At 46.6% G+C, this 16,549-nt stretch overlaps 1 protein-coding gene across 2 annotated transcripts in view; it reads right to left on the bottom strand.

Annotated features, from left to right (window-relative positions):
• Positions 1-2,208: 2,208 nt before the first annotated feature.
• Positions 2,209-16,549, bottom strand: part of ANO2 (anoctamin 2) — a 193,938-nt gene continuing 179,597 nt past the window's right edge. For both annotated transcript variants that reach the window (XM_060684111.2, XM_060684113.2), the window contains 3 exons: positions 15,208-15,389; positions 6,484-6,589; positions 2,209-4,535 (listed from right to left, as the gene is read on the bottom strand). In XM_060684111.2, the coding sequence (XP_060540094.2) occupies positions 4,254-4,535; positions 6,484-6,589; positions 15,208-15,389 (570 nt within the window). In that variant the 3' untranslated portion in view covers positions 2,209-4,253. The remainder of the gene's footprint in view (positions 4,536-6,483; positions 6,590-15,207; positions 15,390-16,549) is intronic.

Below are 16,549 nucleotides of genomic sequence, written 5' to 3'. Positions count from 1 at the left end.
AATGAACCTATCTGGTCTACTGTTTCACCATTCAGATGTATTCTGAAGTCATTCCCTTCGTTATCCATGTTCCAAAATAAATACGTTTGTCTTTGATATATTGATTGTATTTCTGGCTGCGTCATCCAATCGAAAACCAGAATTTTGGATCTCCCTCGAAACCGAAATGGCAAAAGAGGAAGTGAAGAAGGTTATCCAATCTAACTTTACAGGTAAGTCCTCAAATTACAACAGTTTGTTTAGTGACCATTCAAAGTTACAGCGGCACTGAAAAATGTGGCTTATGACCATTTTTTACACTCATGGCCATTGTAATATCCCCAGGGTCACGTGATCAAACTTAACAGCTGTGGCAAGACAGGTTGCAAAGCAGGGAAAACTCACTTAACAACCGTCGCACTTAGCGGCATAAATTTTGTGCTCAATTTTGTGGTCGTAAGACATGGACTACCTGTAAACTGCAAATTATTCCATGCTCGGCTAACACGACATCTTTGGTTTACGTGAATGCAGATTGGCACCCCCATCTCTAATATCAGAACAAGCATTCATAAATTTTCATCCATAAATACACTAAGCAAGAAAGAATGTGTCTTTGTTTTACTGCCTGTTCCATGTGGAAACATTCGATTTAATCTCACATGTGCTTCCCTTCCCTCATTAGCTGCTTTTATTGCATCCATAAAGCATAACCTTCAACGTTAATGTCGAACTTCCGGTTATTCCTTTAATTATCTCTCAGTATTCCTTCTGTTGTGACCCAGGCCCAAGTAGGTAGTATTAGATGCAAACAGTTCCAAAACAAACAGACTTTATTAAAACAGCTGAGAATTAACTCATTCTCAGCGTAGTCCAAACTAAATCAAAACATAACACAAATTCTTCAGTCTAATCACCAACCTTGGTATAATTAGGCAAACTGCCAAAGGCTTCTCTTGGCAAAAGTTCAGAAGCAGAAGACGCCGACCAGGGATAAGTGCAGCAAGACTATCCACATTGTTTTCCAACAAAGAACCCAAGAGCCATTGCTGGTCTTTTAAGCCTTCTGGGAGGGGCTAATCATCTCCTGGCCTTACTCCCGAGTTGTCCTTTTTGCTTCAGCTGCTCTTGCCTTCTGGCAGCTCTTCTCATATGTGTACTAGGAACAGGCTCCTCCTGTTCCTCTACCTCTCTGCTGTCAGCCTCTGGAGGCTCCGGAGTCTGCACATCACTCCCCGACGGCCCTGGCCCCATCTCTGCCTCGAGGACTGGCCCATGTTCTTCCTCAGCCTCATCGCTCTCAGACTCTGCTGCCAGATCTGCAGGCTGCTGGTGGACCACAACACCGTCTGTTCCCTCTGTTTCATCCCACATCAGCTGTTCCCAGAAAAATGATCTTTTTGTGGACATCTCAACCAGGGGTGATATTCAGCCGGTTCGGACTGGTTCGGGCGAACCGGTCATTCCAACAATAACCTCACCCCACCCACCCACCCTGTCCTCTCCTATATTTCCTTCTTTCTGGCTCAACTGATTTCCGCACCTCCGCTGTTCTACTTACCAGGGCTGCCTTAGAAGGTAAGCAGCTGAACTTCAAATTGCTGTATTTTGAACACTGCGCGCCAGTGCGTTGGGCGCGTTTGCATGTGTGCTCACCCAACCAGTTGTTAAACCGGTTGCACCCCACCACTGATCTTGACGCTGTTGACCAAGGGCAGAAAATGATTAATATAGTCAGTTTATTTTACCCTGTTTTTCCCCGAAAATAAGACCTACCCTGATAATAAGTCCAATCTTCAGCACATGCTTTTGAGCGCATGTGCTGAAATAAGCCTCCCCCTGAAAATAAGCCTGAAAATAGGGACCACCTTTGGTGGGAAGGTAACTGTGTTCCATGCGCCTTTGGCGTTGAGTCATGCCGGCCACATGATCACGGAGACATCTTCGGACAGCGCTGGCTCTTCGGCTTAGAAACGGAGATGAGCACCGCCCCCTAGAGTCGGGAATGACTAGCACATATGTGCGAGGGGAACTTTTACCCCTAGTTTAATGAAAAGAAGAACTAGGAGTGACATAATAGCATTTGAGTACTTTATCTTTACCTCTCTATTAGTGAGGGCCTGCTACCCACTTTGAAGAAATTAACTCCAGGGTAGGCTTGGTGGTAGCTACTCCCAACTTGTCAGAATTTTGCTATTTGGAACCCTAACGTAGGAAAACGTGAACAAATGGCTAAAGCATCTTTATTTTCATTTCATTTTTATTTTTTATTTTTTTGACCCAAGACAATCCTTTTAGAAAATATAGAACAATGGAAACGGAGGAATTGTGGCAAATTTAAGCGATACCACTGCCAAGGAGTTCTGAACGACGTTTACATTTACAACTTGTTTTTATTGTGCCCTTAGCGTTCCAGTTGGTTATATAAGCTGTGATCTAATGATATTTAGAGCAAAAGTAGACCCTATTAAGTAAGCTTGAGTCTGGTAGGAAACAAGTTTTATGGTTTTGTGCAAAAGTCATAGCGAGGAAAAACTAGGTCCCTTCGTAAATAGATTGAAGCCAACTGTCGGGATTGCAGGAAGATATAAAAGATGCATTCGCTCTCACCTTTTCCAATTAAGAAAATACGGACCATAAGTGAGTCCCAAAGATAAAAAGAAAAGTCTTCTTTTCTACGGATGGGTGATGGAAAACACTGACACTTAACCAGTAGAACAGCTTGCCTTCAGAAATTGTGGAAGCTCAATCACTGGAGATTTTTTAAGAAGACACTAGAGACAGTCACTTGTCTGAAATGGTATAGCTTCTTCTGCTCGAGCAGGGAGCTGGACTAGAAGACCTCCAAGGTCCCTTCCAGCTTCTATTCTATTCTATTCTATTCTATTCTATTCTATTCTATTCTATTCTATTCTATTCTATTCTATTCTATTCTATTCTATTCTATTCTATTCTATGGTGGGTTTCAGCAGGTTCTGACCAGTTCTGGAGAACCAGTAGCAGAAATTTTGAGTAATTTTGAGTACCGGTAAATCCCACCTCTGACTGGCCCTGCCCCCATCTATTCTCTGCCTCCCAAGACCCAGGTGATCGGGAGGAAATGGGGATTTTGCAGTATCCTTCCCCTGGAGTGGGGAGGGAATGGAGATTTTACAGTATCCTCCCCCTGCCACGGCCACCAAACCATGGCCGCTAAGCCATGCCACACCCACCAAGCCACACCCACAGAACCAGTAGTAAAAAAAAATTGAAACCCACCATTGATTCTATTCTATTCTATTCTATTCTATTCTATTCTATTCTATTCTATTCTATTCTATTCTATTCTATTCTATTCTATTCTATTCTATTCTATCCTATCCTATCCTAGTCAAGTCAAGTCAAGTCAAGTCAAGTCTAGTCTAGTCTAGTCTAGTCTAGTCTAGTCTAGTCTAGTCTAGTCATTTGTCTTCTATTCTCTTAAGATCTCTCTGGACCCTTAAGGTATTCTGATGGGGCCAGTTGTTGGTCATCTGATAGCAAAGGTCATTCCAAACCAGTCACTAAAGAATCTAGTATTTTCTCCCCCTCCCATCCCACCATGACATTTTAGAAGGCTGTGAAGCCACCAAAGGCAGGATTTGTGGAAAAAAAAAACCAACTCAGAAATCCTTCCACTCCTTTCGGCAACTGTGCCCCTTTTCATCTCGCTGAGCAAGGTGGAAAACGTTCCATGATCCGAGAGAGAGAGGACAAGCAGGAGACCCCCAAGTGAATTCTAAAACGACAACCCTACCAAGCTCAGGTAGTTGGGCTCCACGTCTACGTCCCAACTTTAGCGGAACAATTTTCACGTCGAGGAACCTGTAGCAATTTTAGAACCGCGGAAACGAGAGGTCCACTCTCATCGGCGTTCCCACCCAAATGGGTAAGTCTTTACGGGCTGGGAGCAGCGGGGATTTAAACTGATTAAAAGCACGGGTGTCTCTAACCTAGAGATTGTGCAGCTGTTCTAGATCTCTATCGGGTCTCTTCCTCCCAGCCACCCAGGTGAGATCGTGTGACAGGTAGACCGGTGATGAGATTTCGTTCCTAAGGAATCGGGTTCGTTCTCTTAGGGCATAGCGCTACTAAGTGCCTTTATAGCAAGCACAGTTGTCCCCACTTCCTTGGTTAAGCGGTGAGGATCTTCCGCTAAAAGACCCCTGAACTCCCTTTGTGTTACTACAGCTCTCATCGTTCCTTGGAGGAACCCAATGAGTATGCAGGCAGGCTCTGTGTGGATCAGATATGGATCATACATCGCTGTGTCTTGAAGTAAGAGATGTAAAGCTGCCCCGGCGGCTTCGGTAGAACTGGGAGAAACTGGCCGCCCGACTCCTCTTCTTTTTCCTCTCACTCCAACTCCTTTGTTTGTCCCGGGTGATAAAGTTTTCTATCAGCTTCAGTTTCTCGTGCTCTTCCTTCAAAAAGAAATCCACCAGCACGCTCTTCTCCTTCTTGATCTGCTCACTGATGTCCTTGGGGATGTCTGGGATCAGCCAGTCCACAAGCACGCTGAGGAACATCACCAGGTTCTGCCAAGGAAGAAGAAGAAGAAGAAGAAGAAGAAGAAGAAGAAGAAGAAGAAGAAGAAGAAGAAGGAGAAGGAGAAGGAGAAGGAGAAGGAGAAGGAGAAGGAGAAGGAGAAGGAGAAGGAGAAGGAGAAGGAGAAGGAGAAGGAGAAGGAGAAGGAGAAGGAGAAGGAGAAGGAGGAAGAAGGAGGAGGGGGAGGAGGAGGAGAAGAAGAGAAGGAAGAGGAAGAGGAAGAGGAAGGGGAAGGAGAAGGAGAAGGAGAAGGAGAAGAAGAAGAAGAAGAAGAAGAAGAAGAAGAAGAAGAAGAAGAAGAAGAAGAAGAAGAAGAAGAAGAAGAAGAAGAAGAAGAGATGGTTCACAATTGGGAGGACACTATAGGGCACCAGCTGTGGAGAGCTAGCAGATCGGTCGAAGTTTACTAACTGGATTGCGTTAAATAAGAGCCATGGTGGCACAGTGGTTAGAGTGCAGTACTACAGGCTACTTCTGCTGACTGCAGGCTGCCAGAAGTTTGGCAGTTCGAGTCTCACCAGCTCAAGATTGACTGAGTCTTCCATCCTTCTGAGGTCAGTAAAATGAGGACCCAGATTGTTGGGGGCAATAGGCTGACTCTTTAAACCGCTTAGAGAGGGCTGTAAAGCACTGTGAAGCGGTATGTAAGTCTAAGTGCTATTGCTATTGCTATTGCTATTGCTATTGCTATTGCTATTGCTATTGCTATTGCTATTCCTTCCTTCCTTCCTTCCTTCCTTCCTTCCTTCCTCCCTCCCTCCCTCCCTCCCTCCCTCCCTCCCTCCCTCCCTCCCTCCCTCCTTTCTCATTCTCCTTCCTGGTGGCACAGTGGTTAGAATACAGTATTGCAGGCTAATTCTGTCGACTGCCAGCAGTTCGATTCTTACTGGCTCAAGGTTGACTCAGCCTTCCATCCTTCCGAGGTCAGTAAAATGAGGACCCAGATTGTTGGGGGCAAGAGGCTGATTCTATAAACCACATAGAGAGGGCTGTAAAAGCACTGTTAAGCGGTATATAAGTCTAAGTGCTATTGCTATTTAGGTAACAGGCAAACATTAGCAAATGTTGCCGTTGGTAAGAACTGGCAAACCGACAAATCCAAAGATGAGCATGGCGCGTACAGGATCTTCTGAAGCTATTTTTTTTTCTAGGGTTGTTCTTGTACCCCGAGACAGGGCAGCACATTATAGGACTTACAACCGTTCATTTAATGACTGTTCGAAGTTACAACCCCACTGGGAAAAAAAAAATGACTTAGTGCCGTTTTTCACACTTACAACCATTGCAAAATCCCCATGGTCAGATTATCAAAATTCATGCACCCGGTAACTGTCTCCTCTTTATTGTAACCCGGGGTGGGCTTCAAAAATTTTAGCGAGGGGTTCTCGGCCTGGTTGCTGGGTGGGCGTGGCCATGGTGGACGTGGCCTAGTTGGCTTCCTGCACCACAGCAGTGGGGGACATTTTTGCCCTCCCTGGGATGTGAAGGGTTTCTTCGAGCATCCAGGAGGGTGAAAATAGCCTCCCCAGGCTCTGGAAGCCCTCTTTCCGGCCTTCCCGAACTTCTAGTAGGCCCGTTTTTCACCCTCCCCGAGCCTCCACGCGCACCCTGCACTTACCTGCATCCAAAACGGGCCGCGTGGGGACTCCTGGGAGATGTGGGCGGGGCCAGCCAGAACTGGGATGTGGGGCTTCTCCGAACTGCACAGAATCTTAGCTAGAGGTTCTCCCAAACCCCTGCGAACCCCCAGCAGCCCCACCCCTGGTTGTAACCTTTCGATAAGCAAAGTCAAAGACAAGCTTGAGCCAGGGGTTGGACTGGAGGACCTCTGAGGTTCCCTCCAACTCTGTTCTTCTGTTGGCTCAGGCTCACTGCACAAGAAGTCCGAAATATATGTTTTACTCCAGGGAAAAGTAATGCGAAAGTGAAAATGTTTACCTGAAAGATGATGACAAATGCCAGACGAGCAGACAGAACAGACCAATACTGCTTAGAGAATTCATATGAGCTTTCCGCCCACGGTGGCTCTCTGTAATCCTTAAACCTGAAATAGAAAACCAGCACATTAAACAATACTTTTAAGAGCAATACCTAATTCAGCGGAAGAGGTTGTAAAAATGCTTTTAAAAGTAAAAAAAAAAAAAAAGTTGGCCCCGCCCACCCAGTCACATTACCCCCCTCACCAAGCCACGCCCACAGAACCAGTAGTAACAAATTTTACATTTCACCACTGAAAACGGGCCCTCCACAGCCGTTTTTACTCCCAGGAGGCTGCAGTGAGGCCTACTAGGCACAAAACATGGTGTGTGTATGGGGGTGGGGGGCGGCACGTCCCCTTCCCCATGGCCCGTTTTTGCTCCCAGGGGGGGATGCAGGAGGCCGAGTGCTGCCTGTCACACCTCATGGCCACACCCACCATGGCCACGCCCACCCAGACGGTCATTAGGGCAGTGAACCGGTTGTTAAATTATTTGAATCCCATTTGGAGGTATTACAAAGTCCATATTGTGGGGCCCTCAAGGCAGGGTGCTTAGCATTCTTTGTTGTCCCCCTAAAAAAGGCACGGTTATGCACAATCGATAAACAAACCTAACCGCTTTACGATAGGCCTGGACCTGCCCAGATTAAAAACTCCATTATCTCGAGATATGTATGAGAGGATCTCTTATCTTGAGATAAGTTAAGATCTTGGGTAGAGAAAGAAGGTAGGCAGCTGTAGCTCCCTGCTTTTGTGCCCTGTGATTGCTTCTCCACAACCACTCCCATTGCTGTTCAACTTGAAGTGGGGTGGATTTGGGGGGACGGCAATGCAGCTGCATATAATGCCACACCTTTTAGGGCAGTGTTGTGGCTCCGTTGCCTGAGCCAGGGCTATCGACAGATGCAGACTCTGAGAGTGAGGGAGAGGAGTTGGCAAGGCCTCCCTCTCCAGGACCCTCCTCTCTGGCAATGCCTCCGGAGGACACCAAAGGCCAAGAGATAGGCCCAGAGCCAAGCATGTCCCCGCAGCCACAGGTGGACAGCGACGAAGGAGATAAGTGCTGGCTGGACCCTCGTCAGAGGCGCAGGGAGAAGTGTGCGCAGCAGAGGGGAAGGCATGCCAGAGATTAGCTGAGTCACTGGACCACACCCCACAGGGTATAAATGTGGGTGTGGTGGCCGGTTCAGTTTGTGACGAGCAAAAACTAGAAATAATCCATGATCTCTGCGTTACTGGATTTCTGCCTGCCTTGTCGGACTGCATTTGGACTAATCTTTGTATTGCGGAAACTTTGCCTGCTTTATCGGAATGCTTGCAGTCTAATCTTTGTTTTGTGTGAGTAAAGTCTGAATTGGCAGCTAGCCACTGGGTTGCTGCCAGCTTTATCTTCAAAGATTTTGTCGTGAGGCTTATTAACTCCGGGCTGTCTGTGTGGGGGTGCATGTGTGGGACGGGAACAGAACAGGCAGCTTGCCCGTCCCAAACTGCAAAGGAAATGCCAGATGTTTCTTTTCCACGATTGGAATACAGGCAGGTCCACAACGTACCACCACAAATTTTGAGCCCAAAATTTATGTTGCTAAATGAGAAATTTGTTAAGTGAGGGGGTGGTTTTTTGGGGCCCATTTTATGACTTTCCTTGCCACATTTGTTAAGTGAATCACTGCGGTTCTTGAAGTAGTCGAGAAAAAGTGCAGAGAAGAGCAACAAAGATGATTAGGGGACTGGAGGCTAAAACATATGAAGAACGGTTGCAGGAACGGGGTATGTCTAGTTTGATGAAGAGAAGGACTAGGGGAGACATCATAGCAGTCTTCCAATATCTCAGGGGTTGCCCCAAAGAAGAGGGAGTCAGACTATTCTCCAAAGCACCTGAAGGCAAAATAAGAAGCAATGGATGGAATCTAATCAAGGAGAGATAATTTTTTTTTTGGGAGTTTCTTATCCAATAACCAGTACTCACAGTAAAAAAAATGACAATAAAGGCTATCTTATCTTCACCAGATGTTTGCAAGCTATGGAGAAGCTGGAAGACACAGTCTTGGCTTTTTTCATAACCAAAAGTTTTGGGGACTAATGGAGAAGTTCTGCACGGTTTAAAAAATGGCCCATTCTCTGAACTTTCAGACCACAGAAAAAGTTCCAACATATTCAAGGAGATACACAAAAGGTAGACATTAACCGATTATGCGTCACACGAAAAGACAACGCTTGCCAAGAGACACATCTGGATGGCGAAGCACAATTATTATTTTTTTTTAAAAAAGCTTGACCTTTCCTAACTGATGTGACTGCCACCAAAAACACAACTATTTGGATTCTACTCCTGGTAAACACAACAGCGAACGCTTGAAAGGAGTTTTCTTGTTCATTGCCTAAAGACAATAGCGGAAAGAGGACAGAATGTATATTATTGTGGCATTGCAGAACTTCAGGTATGTGGGTGTGGGAACACACACCGAGTATCCCACACTTGAACAGGTGACGTAGACGTACCCCAGAGTCTTTCATTGCACCGGTGAGGAAAATATTACGTAAATCTGAACACGACGGTGGTAAATGAAGACCAGCGCCGTGCAAGGCATCTACTTAATATAATTAAAAAATTTACCTCACAAGGTTTCGTGACAGCCTTAAAAAAAAAAAAACATCACAGGCCATGAGATGCAGGGAGATCAAAATGTCTCTGATGGCAGAGAGTTCAGTTCTACATAAAGAGAAGGAAAGTTTCCAGAATGGTTGAAAAAAACAACAAATAACAACAATAAAGGCTAGGAAAGTTGAGCGTATGGTGACATTCCTAGATAACATCATAATGTTCCACTGGACCATGGCAGCCATCCCGGTGAATCAAACAGCAGGGGACAAATATGTTCCTTTCACTGGAACAACAATTCATCAGGAGGTCTCCCAGAGAGGCTGCAGATGTAAAAAAGATTGGCTCTGTATCTCTTGGATTTCACAGCCTCCAAAGATTTTAAGTCCTGAGATAGAAAATCACGGTTTAGTTATTGCCATCTTTATCCACCAAACAAGAAGGTCACGATCTATTGGGCCCCGTTTTTCAAGATGTCGCTTAGGCACCTGGATGATCAAAAAACGATACACCCAGGTGTGGTATTCACTTACTTTCCCTACCGGTTCGCAAATGTGAGCGTGCACGATCGAGCGCTCGCTTTGCTTACATGTGCCACTTCGGTGCATGCGCATGGCCTAAAAAACGTGCCTAAATAGGACGGCATAGAGCTTCGGCGGGTGGGCAGTCCCACTCGTGATTTCCACTACCGGTTCGCTTGAACTGGTCTGAACCAGCTGAATACCACCTCTGGATACACCTGCCTGTTCCTTTAACAGAGGGGGGTCAAACTCACGGCCCTCATGGGGTGCTTAGATCTGGTCCGTGGGGCTGCTCTGGAAACAACAAAGGACCGGCCCACAATGCCTCTGCCAGCAAAAATGGAGTTCGGGAGGGCGGCGGACGGCCCCCCGAGCTCAGATTTCACTGGCAGAGGGCTGTCGGTGGCCATCACAGTCAAAAACAGAGCCTGGGGGCAGGGGCGCATGGAGCCTGGGGGGCACGCAGCCCCCCCATAGCTCCATTTTGGCTGGCAGAGTGCTAGAAAAACAAACTACTAGCAAAAGTGGATTCCCCCCCCCCCAGGCCTGCCTGGGCCACCCTGGTCACGTCCACCTGATCATGCCCCCCCTGCCCCTCCAAGGTCAAACACAACCCCGATGCGGCCCTCAATGAAATCGAGTTTGACGCTCCTGCTTTAATACCTCTAGAAGCCCCTTGAAATATTCAATGGATAAAATCTGCATAAAATCCAGAAATCAACCCAATTCAAAAACCACCTGGGTAGTATAACACTGAGTTTTTGTGAAAGTAGCCTTACATTAACAGGTGAAGAAGAGAGGATGATCAAGAATATGAAGTGAGGACCAAAAAGCGGTGAGAATTAAAGCAGTCACGTTTATGCGTCCTCCTCATTGTCGTCTCATCCAAAACCAAAATCCAGTTGCGACCATTTTTTCACACTTACGACCGTCGCAGTATCCCCGCGATCACATGATTTATATATGGATGCTTGACTACTGGCTCATATTTATGATGGTCGCAGTGTCCCAGGGTCAATAAAATGAGAATACAGGAAGTCCTCAATTTACAACCATTTGCTTAGTGACTGTTCAAAGTCACAACAGCACTGAAAAAAAGTGTCTTGGGGTTATTCACGCTTAGGACAATTTACTTTTCACGCTTATTGTTGTGACCCAGGCCCAAGTAGGTATTATCAGACGCAAACAGTTTGAAACAAACAGACTTTATTAGAACAGCTGAGAATTAACTCATTCTCAGCGTAGTCCAAACTGGGCTATTCCCAGGCTATTCAAGCTGTGGAATAGGATTATCTTGAAACTCCCCCAAAAAAGTGGTGTTATTAGCCCTCAAACCTCAAAAAATACACTTTTCCCAAAAGGCTTCCACAATTTTGGCCACTACTATAGAATTTTGTGAAATGTGGCGAGGAGTGTATTAACAACAGGGGAAAACACTTATTTTCCCATCCTGCACACTGATCCATGGGCTTCGGAGGGACAGCTCTGAAGTGAAGTCTATTTTGAGCTAAATTTACTTTACGTTTGCCTTGGGGAGGGTGAAAAAAAAAACACATAATGGCTAATCACATGCCACAGATAAGTACCCGGCTGCAATGTTTATTTAGAACCGAATAGCAGAGCATTGAGAAGGGAGGGTGTAAAACCCGACCCATTTCAAGAATGTCGGGAGAGTTTGAACTTTGTGATTGAGTTGGTTTAATCTCCGGGCTGAGGAGATTAACGCTGGTTATCGAAGTAGGCCTGCTTTGGTGAGATCACACCAATTTAAGAACAAAAGGGGGTTTGCCGTTTTTGCCAGCCTGTTTTCAAAGATGGCCGTGTTTTGCTCAGTAGGGAGGAGTCTCCTTCTGGTTCAGTTCTACAATTACTACCAACCTGCCTTACATTGAGGACCTGTATAGTGCGCGAGTCAAAAAGAGGGCTGGGAAAATATTTACAGACCAGTGGTGGGTTACAATTTTTTTTACTACCGGTTCTGTGGATGTGGCTTGGTGGGCGTGGCTTGGTGGGCGTGACAGGGGAAGGATACTGTAAAATCTCCATTCCCACCCCAATCCAGGGGAAGGTTACTGCAAAATCCCCATTTCCTCCCGATCAGCTGGGACTCGGGAGGCAGAGAATAGATGGGGGCGGGGCCAGTCAGAATTTTTACTACCGGTTCTCCGAACTACTAAAAATTTCCGCTACCGGTTCTTCAGAACCGGTCAGAACCTGCTGAAACCCACCTCTGTTACAGACCCCTCGCATCTTGGACAGAAATTGTTTCAACTTCTACCCTCAAAAAGACGCTTATAGAGCACTGCACACCAGAACAACTAGACACAGGAACAGTTTTTTCCCAAACGCCATCACTCCGCTAAACAAATAATTCCCTCAACACTGTCCAACTATTCACTAAGTCTTCATTACTATTAATCTTCTCACCGTTCCTACCACCCATCTCCTTCCACTTATGACTGTATGACTGTAATTTTATTGCTTGTATCCATACGATTTTACATTGATATTGTTTCCTAATTGCTTATTTGTACCCTGTGACTATCATTAAGTGTTGTACCTTATGATTCTTGAGCAACGTATCTTTCTTTTATGTACACCGAGAGCTCTCAGGGGGTTGCAGGAGGCCGAGTGCTGTCCGTCACACCCCCTGGCCACGCCCACCATGGCCACGCCCACCCAGCCGGTCATTAGGGCAAATCATTGTTAAATTATTTAAATCCCACCACTGTTTGAGTCCCACAATGGATGAACGGCTGCAAAAGTTGATGGAGCAGAGCTGGCTAAATTAAATAGTTTGGTTAAAGAAGATAATACAATTCATTTTGCTTCTACTTGGAAACCTATTCCTTAATTCAGAAACAGCAGATATACAGCATTCTGGAACAGGGGTGGGTTCTAAATTTTTTTACTACCGGTTCTGTGGGCGTGGCTTATTTTGTGGGTGTGGCTTGGAGGTCATGTGACTAGGTGGGCTTGGCTAGCTGGTCAGAGTCATTTCTGGAAGGTCCCCGCACTTACGACCAGTCCTCGCACTTACGACCCGACTCATTTGTTTGCTTTTAACACTGATCAGCTGTAGGACGGCCCTTTGAAGCCCCGCGGCAAGAGTTTAAACAGTTTTTTTCCCTCTAGTCATCAGCTGGGACTCAGGAGGCAGCAATAGATTGGGGGTGGGACCAAATAAAAGGTAAGAATAACGTCGGGGGGGTGGGGGGGTGGGAGGGGCGGAGAACCGGTTCGGTGATGTCATATCGTCACCGCTACCGGCTCTGCCGAACCGGACCGAACCGGGAGGAACCCACCACTGTTCTGGAACCAATTCTTGTCGAGATAGGAACTGCTCCAAAATCAAGTCCTTTTGGCGGCTGGGCAGGCCAGGAGCTTGAGGGCGTCACATGGCATATGAAGGTGGAAACAGAGGAACTTCCCTTTAACTTTAAAACGCACCCTTCTTTTCAAATTATTACAACTCCATTGTATATTCTTTAGGCTGTTTTCCAACTGGTCTTTTCTTTTTTTTTTCTTTCTCTCATTTATTCTGAATTAAATGGCATTGTTTGGTTTAAAGCAAAGAGTGAGGTTCTGTTTTTCCCCCCTTTGGGCGAAAAAGCTATTTGTCCTAACATGTTCTGGCTCTTTAAAAAAAAATCAAACAATTTCACCTCAGCTACTGTGCATGGAATGGCCAGGTGTTCACTTGTATCATGCCTTGACAGCATGTCTGCACACGGGAGCATGGCTGCCTCCAGACACACAAAGACACACGTGGCTTGGAGACACTGGAGGATGGGGTAGGATACGTGCAAGGTGGACATTTTAATCAGCTGGCCATAACATCTATTTAAAAGGCAAACGAGTGAGTTCCAGGTAGGAAGCCTCAGAAGGAAAAAATATAGCCCCAGAGTCAGAGGTGGGATTTATATAATTTACCTACTGGTTCACCCAGCACGGAAAATGTGAGTGCGCACATGCGTTTCTACTTCCTACCCCCTACCCCGCATGCGCCCCGCCTTCCGCGCATGGCACTTTTCACTCACGTGTGGCTTGCACGCATGTGTGCAGCTTGAAAACGTGGATAAATAGGATGGCTTAGCACCAGGGTGGGTGGGCAAGGGCAGCTAGCAGCAGGTCGCTACTACCGGTTCTCCCAAACCAGTCCAAACCGGTCCAAACCGGCTGAATACTTAGCACCAGGGTAGGTGGGCAGGGGCAGCTAGCAGCAGGTCACTACTACCGGTTCTCCCAAACCGGTCCAAACCGGTCCAAACCGGCTGAATACTTAGCACCAGGGAAGGTGGGCAGGGGCAGCTAGCAGCAGGTCGCTACTACCGGTTCTCCCAAACCGGTCCAAACCGGCTGAATACTTAGCACCAGGGTAGGTGGGCAGGGGCAGCTACCAGCAGGTCGCTACTACTGGTTCTCCCAAACTGGTGCAAACCGGTCCAAACCGGCTGAATACTTAGCACCAGGGTAGGTGGGCAGGGGTAGCTAGCAACAGGTCGCTACTACCGGTTCTCCCAAACCGGTCCAAACCGGTCCAAACTGGCTGAATACTTAGCACCAGGGTAGGTGGGCAGGGGCAGCTACCAGCTGGTCGCTACTACTTTTTCTCCCAAACTGGTGCAAACCGGTCCAAACCGGCTGAATACTTAGCACCAGGGTAGGTGGGCAGGGGTAGCTAGCAACAGGTCGCTACTACCGGTTCTCCCAAACCGGTCCAAACCGGTCCAAACCGGCTGAATACTTAGCACCAGGGTAGGTGGGCAGGGGCAGCTACCAGCAGGTCGCTACTATTGGTTCTCCCAAACTGGTGCAAACCGGTCCAAACCGGCTGAATACTTAGCACCAGGGTAGGTGGGCAGGGGCAGCTAGCAGCAGGTCGCTTCTACCGGTTCTCCCAAACCGGTCCAAACTGTCTGAATCCACTAAAAACGTTGGGCTCTCAAAATTGTTTTAAATCAAAAACGCAAGAGATTCTTCAAACCACCTTCTCTAATTTTATTATGTAGCTCTTCTTTTTCCAGTCTGGTGAAGCCTGCTTTGGAGTACAGGTAGTCCTCGACTTACAACAGTTCATTTCAAAGTTAACAACGGCATTGGAAAAAGTGACTTGTTATGCTTATAGCGTTGCAATGTCCCTATGGTCACATGATCAAACTTCGGATGCCTAGTTCATATTTAGGACGGTTGTAGTGTCCCAGGATCACACCATCGACTTTTGCGACCTTCTGACAAGCAAAGTCAATAGGGAAGCCAGATTCGCTTAAGGACCGTGTTGCTAACTTAACAACTGCATTGATTCACTTAACAACTGTGGCAAGGAAGTTTGTACACTGGGGCAAAACTCACTGTCTCACTTAGCAATGGAAATGTGCTGAATTGTGTAAATTGAGGACTTACCTGTATCAAAACAAGGTCGCAAAAACTAAATGGTCCCCAAATGTGCCTTCTTTGACTAGCAGTACAATGACTCCCTTGTTTGAAGGTCTGAACATCTGCAGCTGGATTGATCTCACCAGAGGTTTGACAGTCACAACAAAAATGAAAGGCAGCTGCTTTACCTGCAGAATGAAACCTCCTCTTCAAATGGTGAGCTTTCTGGCTGGGTTCCAGGCTTAAAGTCGCTGACGTTGAAGTATGACAGGGTGTGATTGATGAAGCCGTGCATGGTCCCATTGTGACTGTACACATATTGGTAGACAAGGCGTGGAATAAAATCCGAAGTGACTGCAATGACAAAGGCCTGGAAGAAAACAAAATCGTTTTCCACATGAATCTGCAAGGGGTACTGTTAGAAATTTTGTTTATATAAAGCAACACACAGAGCAAACAAAGATCACAGTCACCATGTGCTTTACTGCTCAACTATATAACTGTAACAAGAAACAGGAAACTCTACTTAGAACAAAAGAGCATCCAGTATATACCGTAGATCCAAACTTGTAAACACTGCCATCTACTGGTTGAATACTACTGTAGTTGTATAAAAATACATCCCAACAATGAGTTCCAACAGGTACAAGATATAGAGACACCTCCTTTGAATAACAGGATAATATAGTTAGAAGGGACCTTTCTAGTTCTAGTTCAACCCTCTGCTCTAGCAAGAGACCCTATACCTGTGATGGCGAACCTATGGCACGGGTGCCACAGGTGGCACGTGGACCCATATCGGTGGGCACACGAGCTCAGCTCCGGCACACATGCATGCGCCGGCCAGTTGATTTTTCAGGCCTTCTGGGCCCACCAGAAGTCAGGAAACACGCTGTTTCCAACCTTCGGAGGGCCTTTAGGAAGGATGGGGAAGGCTGTTTTTGCCCTCCCCAGGCTCCTAGAAAGGCTCTGGAGCCTGGGGAGAGTGAAAAATGGACCTACTGGGCCCACCGTGCCATCGCATGCCAAAAGCAAGGGGAGCATGAGGGGGGGTGGGGCGCATAGAATTATGGATGTGGGCACACGGGCGTGTGTCCCTCCGCTCCCCCCCCCACTTTTGGCACCTGATGGCAAAAAGGTTAGCCATCCCTGCCCTATACCATTTTGGACAACTGGCTGTCCAAACTCTTCTTAAAAGCCTCCAGTGATGCAGCGCCCACAACTTCTGAAGGCAACTTCTGTTCCACTGACCAATTTTTCTCACTGTCAGGAAATTTCTCCTTAGTTTTAGTTTACCAGAACATTGTCAGAAAAAAAAAAAAATTCTAGACACATTCAAGGAGAGAATGCCCTAAATAGCAATAAAGTGATATCCATCAGAAATGCCTCCGCCATCTGAATTTGGAGCACGGCCAAAGATTTTGGCTGTTACAGGAGTTTAGTTGGACGTATTCTGGAGTGCAAAAAATTGGACAGCCTCTAGGTGTCAGTGATGGGGTTTATCAAAAGTCTTTGTTTTCTTCTTCTGGC

The sequence above is a fragment of the Pantherophis guttatus genome, chromosome 7, assembly GCF_059756535.1.
Source record: "Pantherophis guttatus breed Tessera chromosome 7, ASM5975653v1, whole genome shotgun sequence".
Lineage (NCBI taxonomy): Eukaryota > Metazoa > Chordata > Lepidosauria > Squamata > Colubridae > Pantherophis > Pantherophis guttatus.
This window is presented reverse-complemented; position numbering and strand designations above follow the sequence as displayed.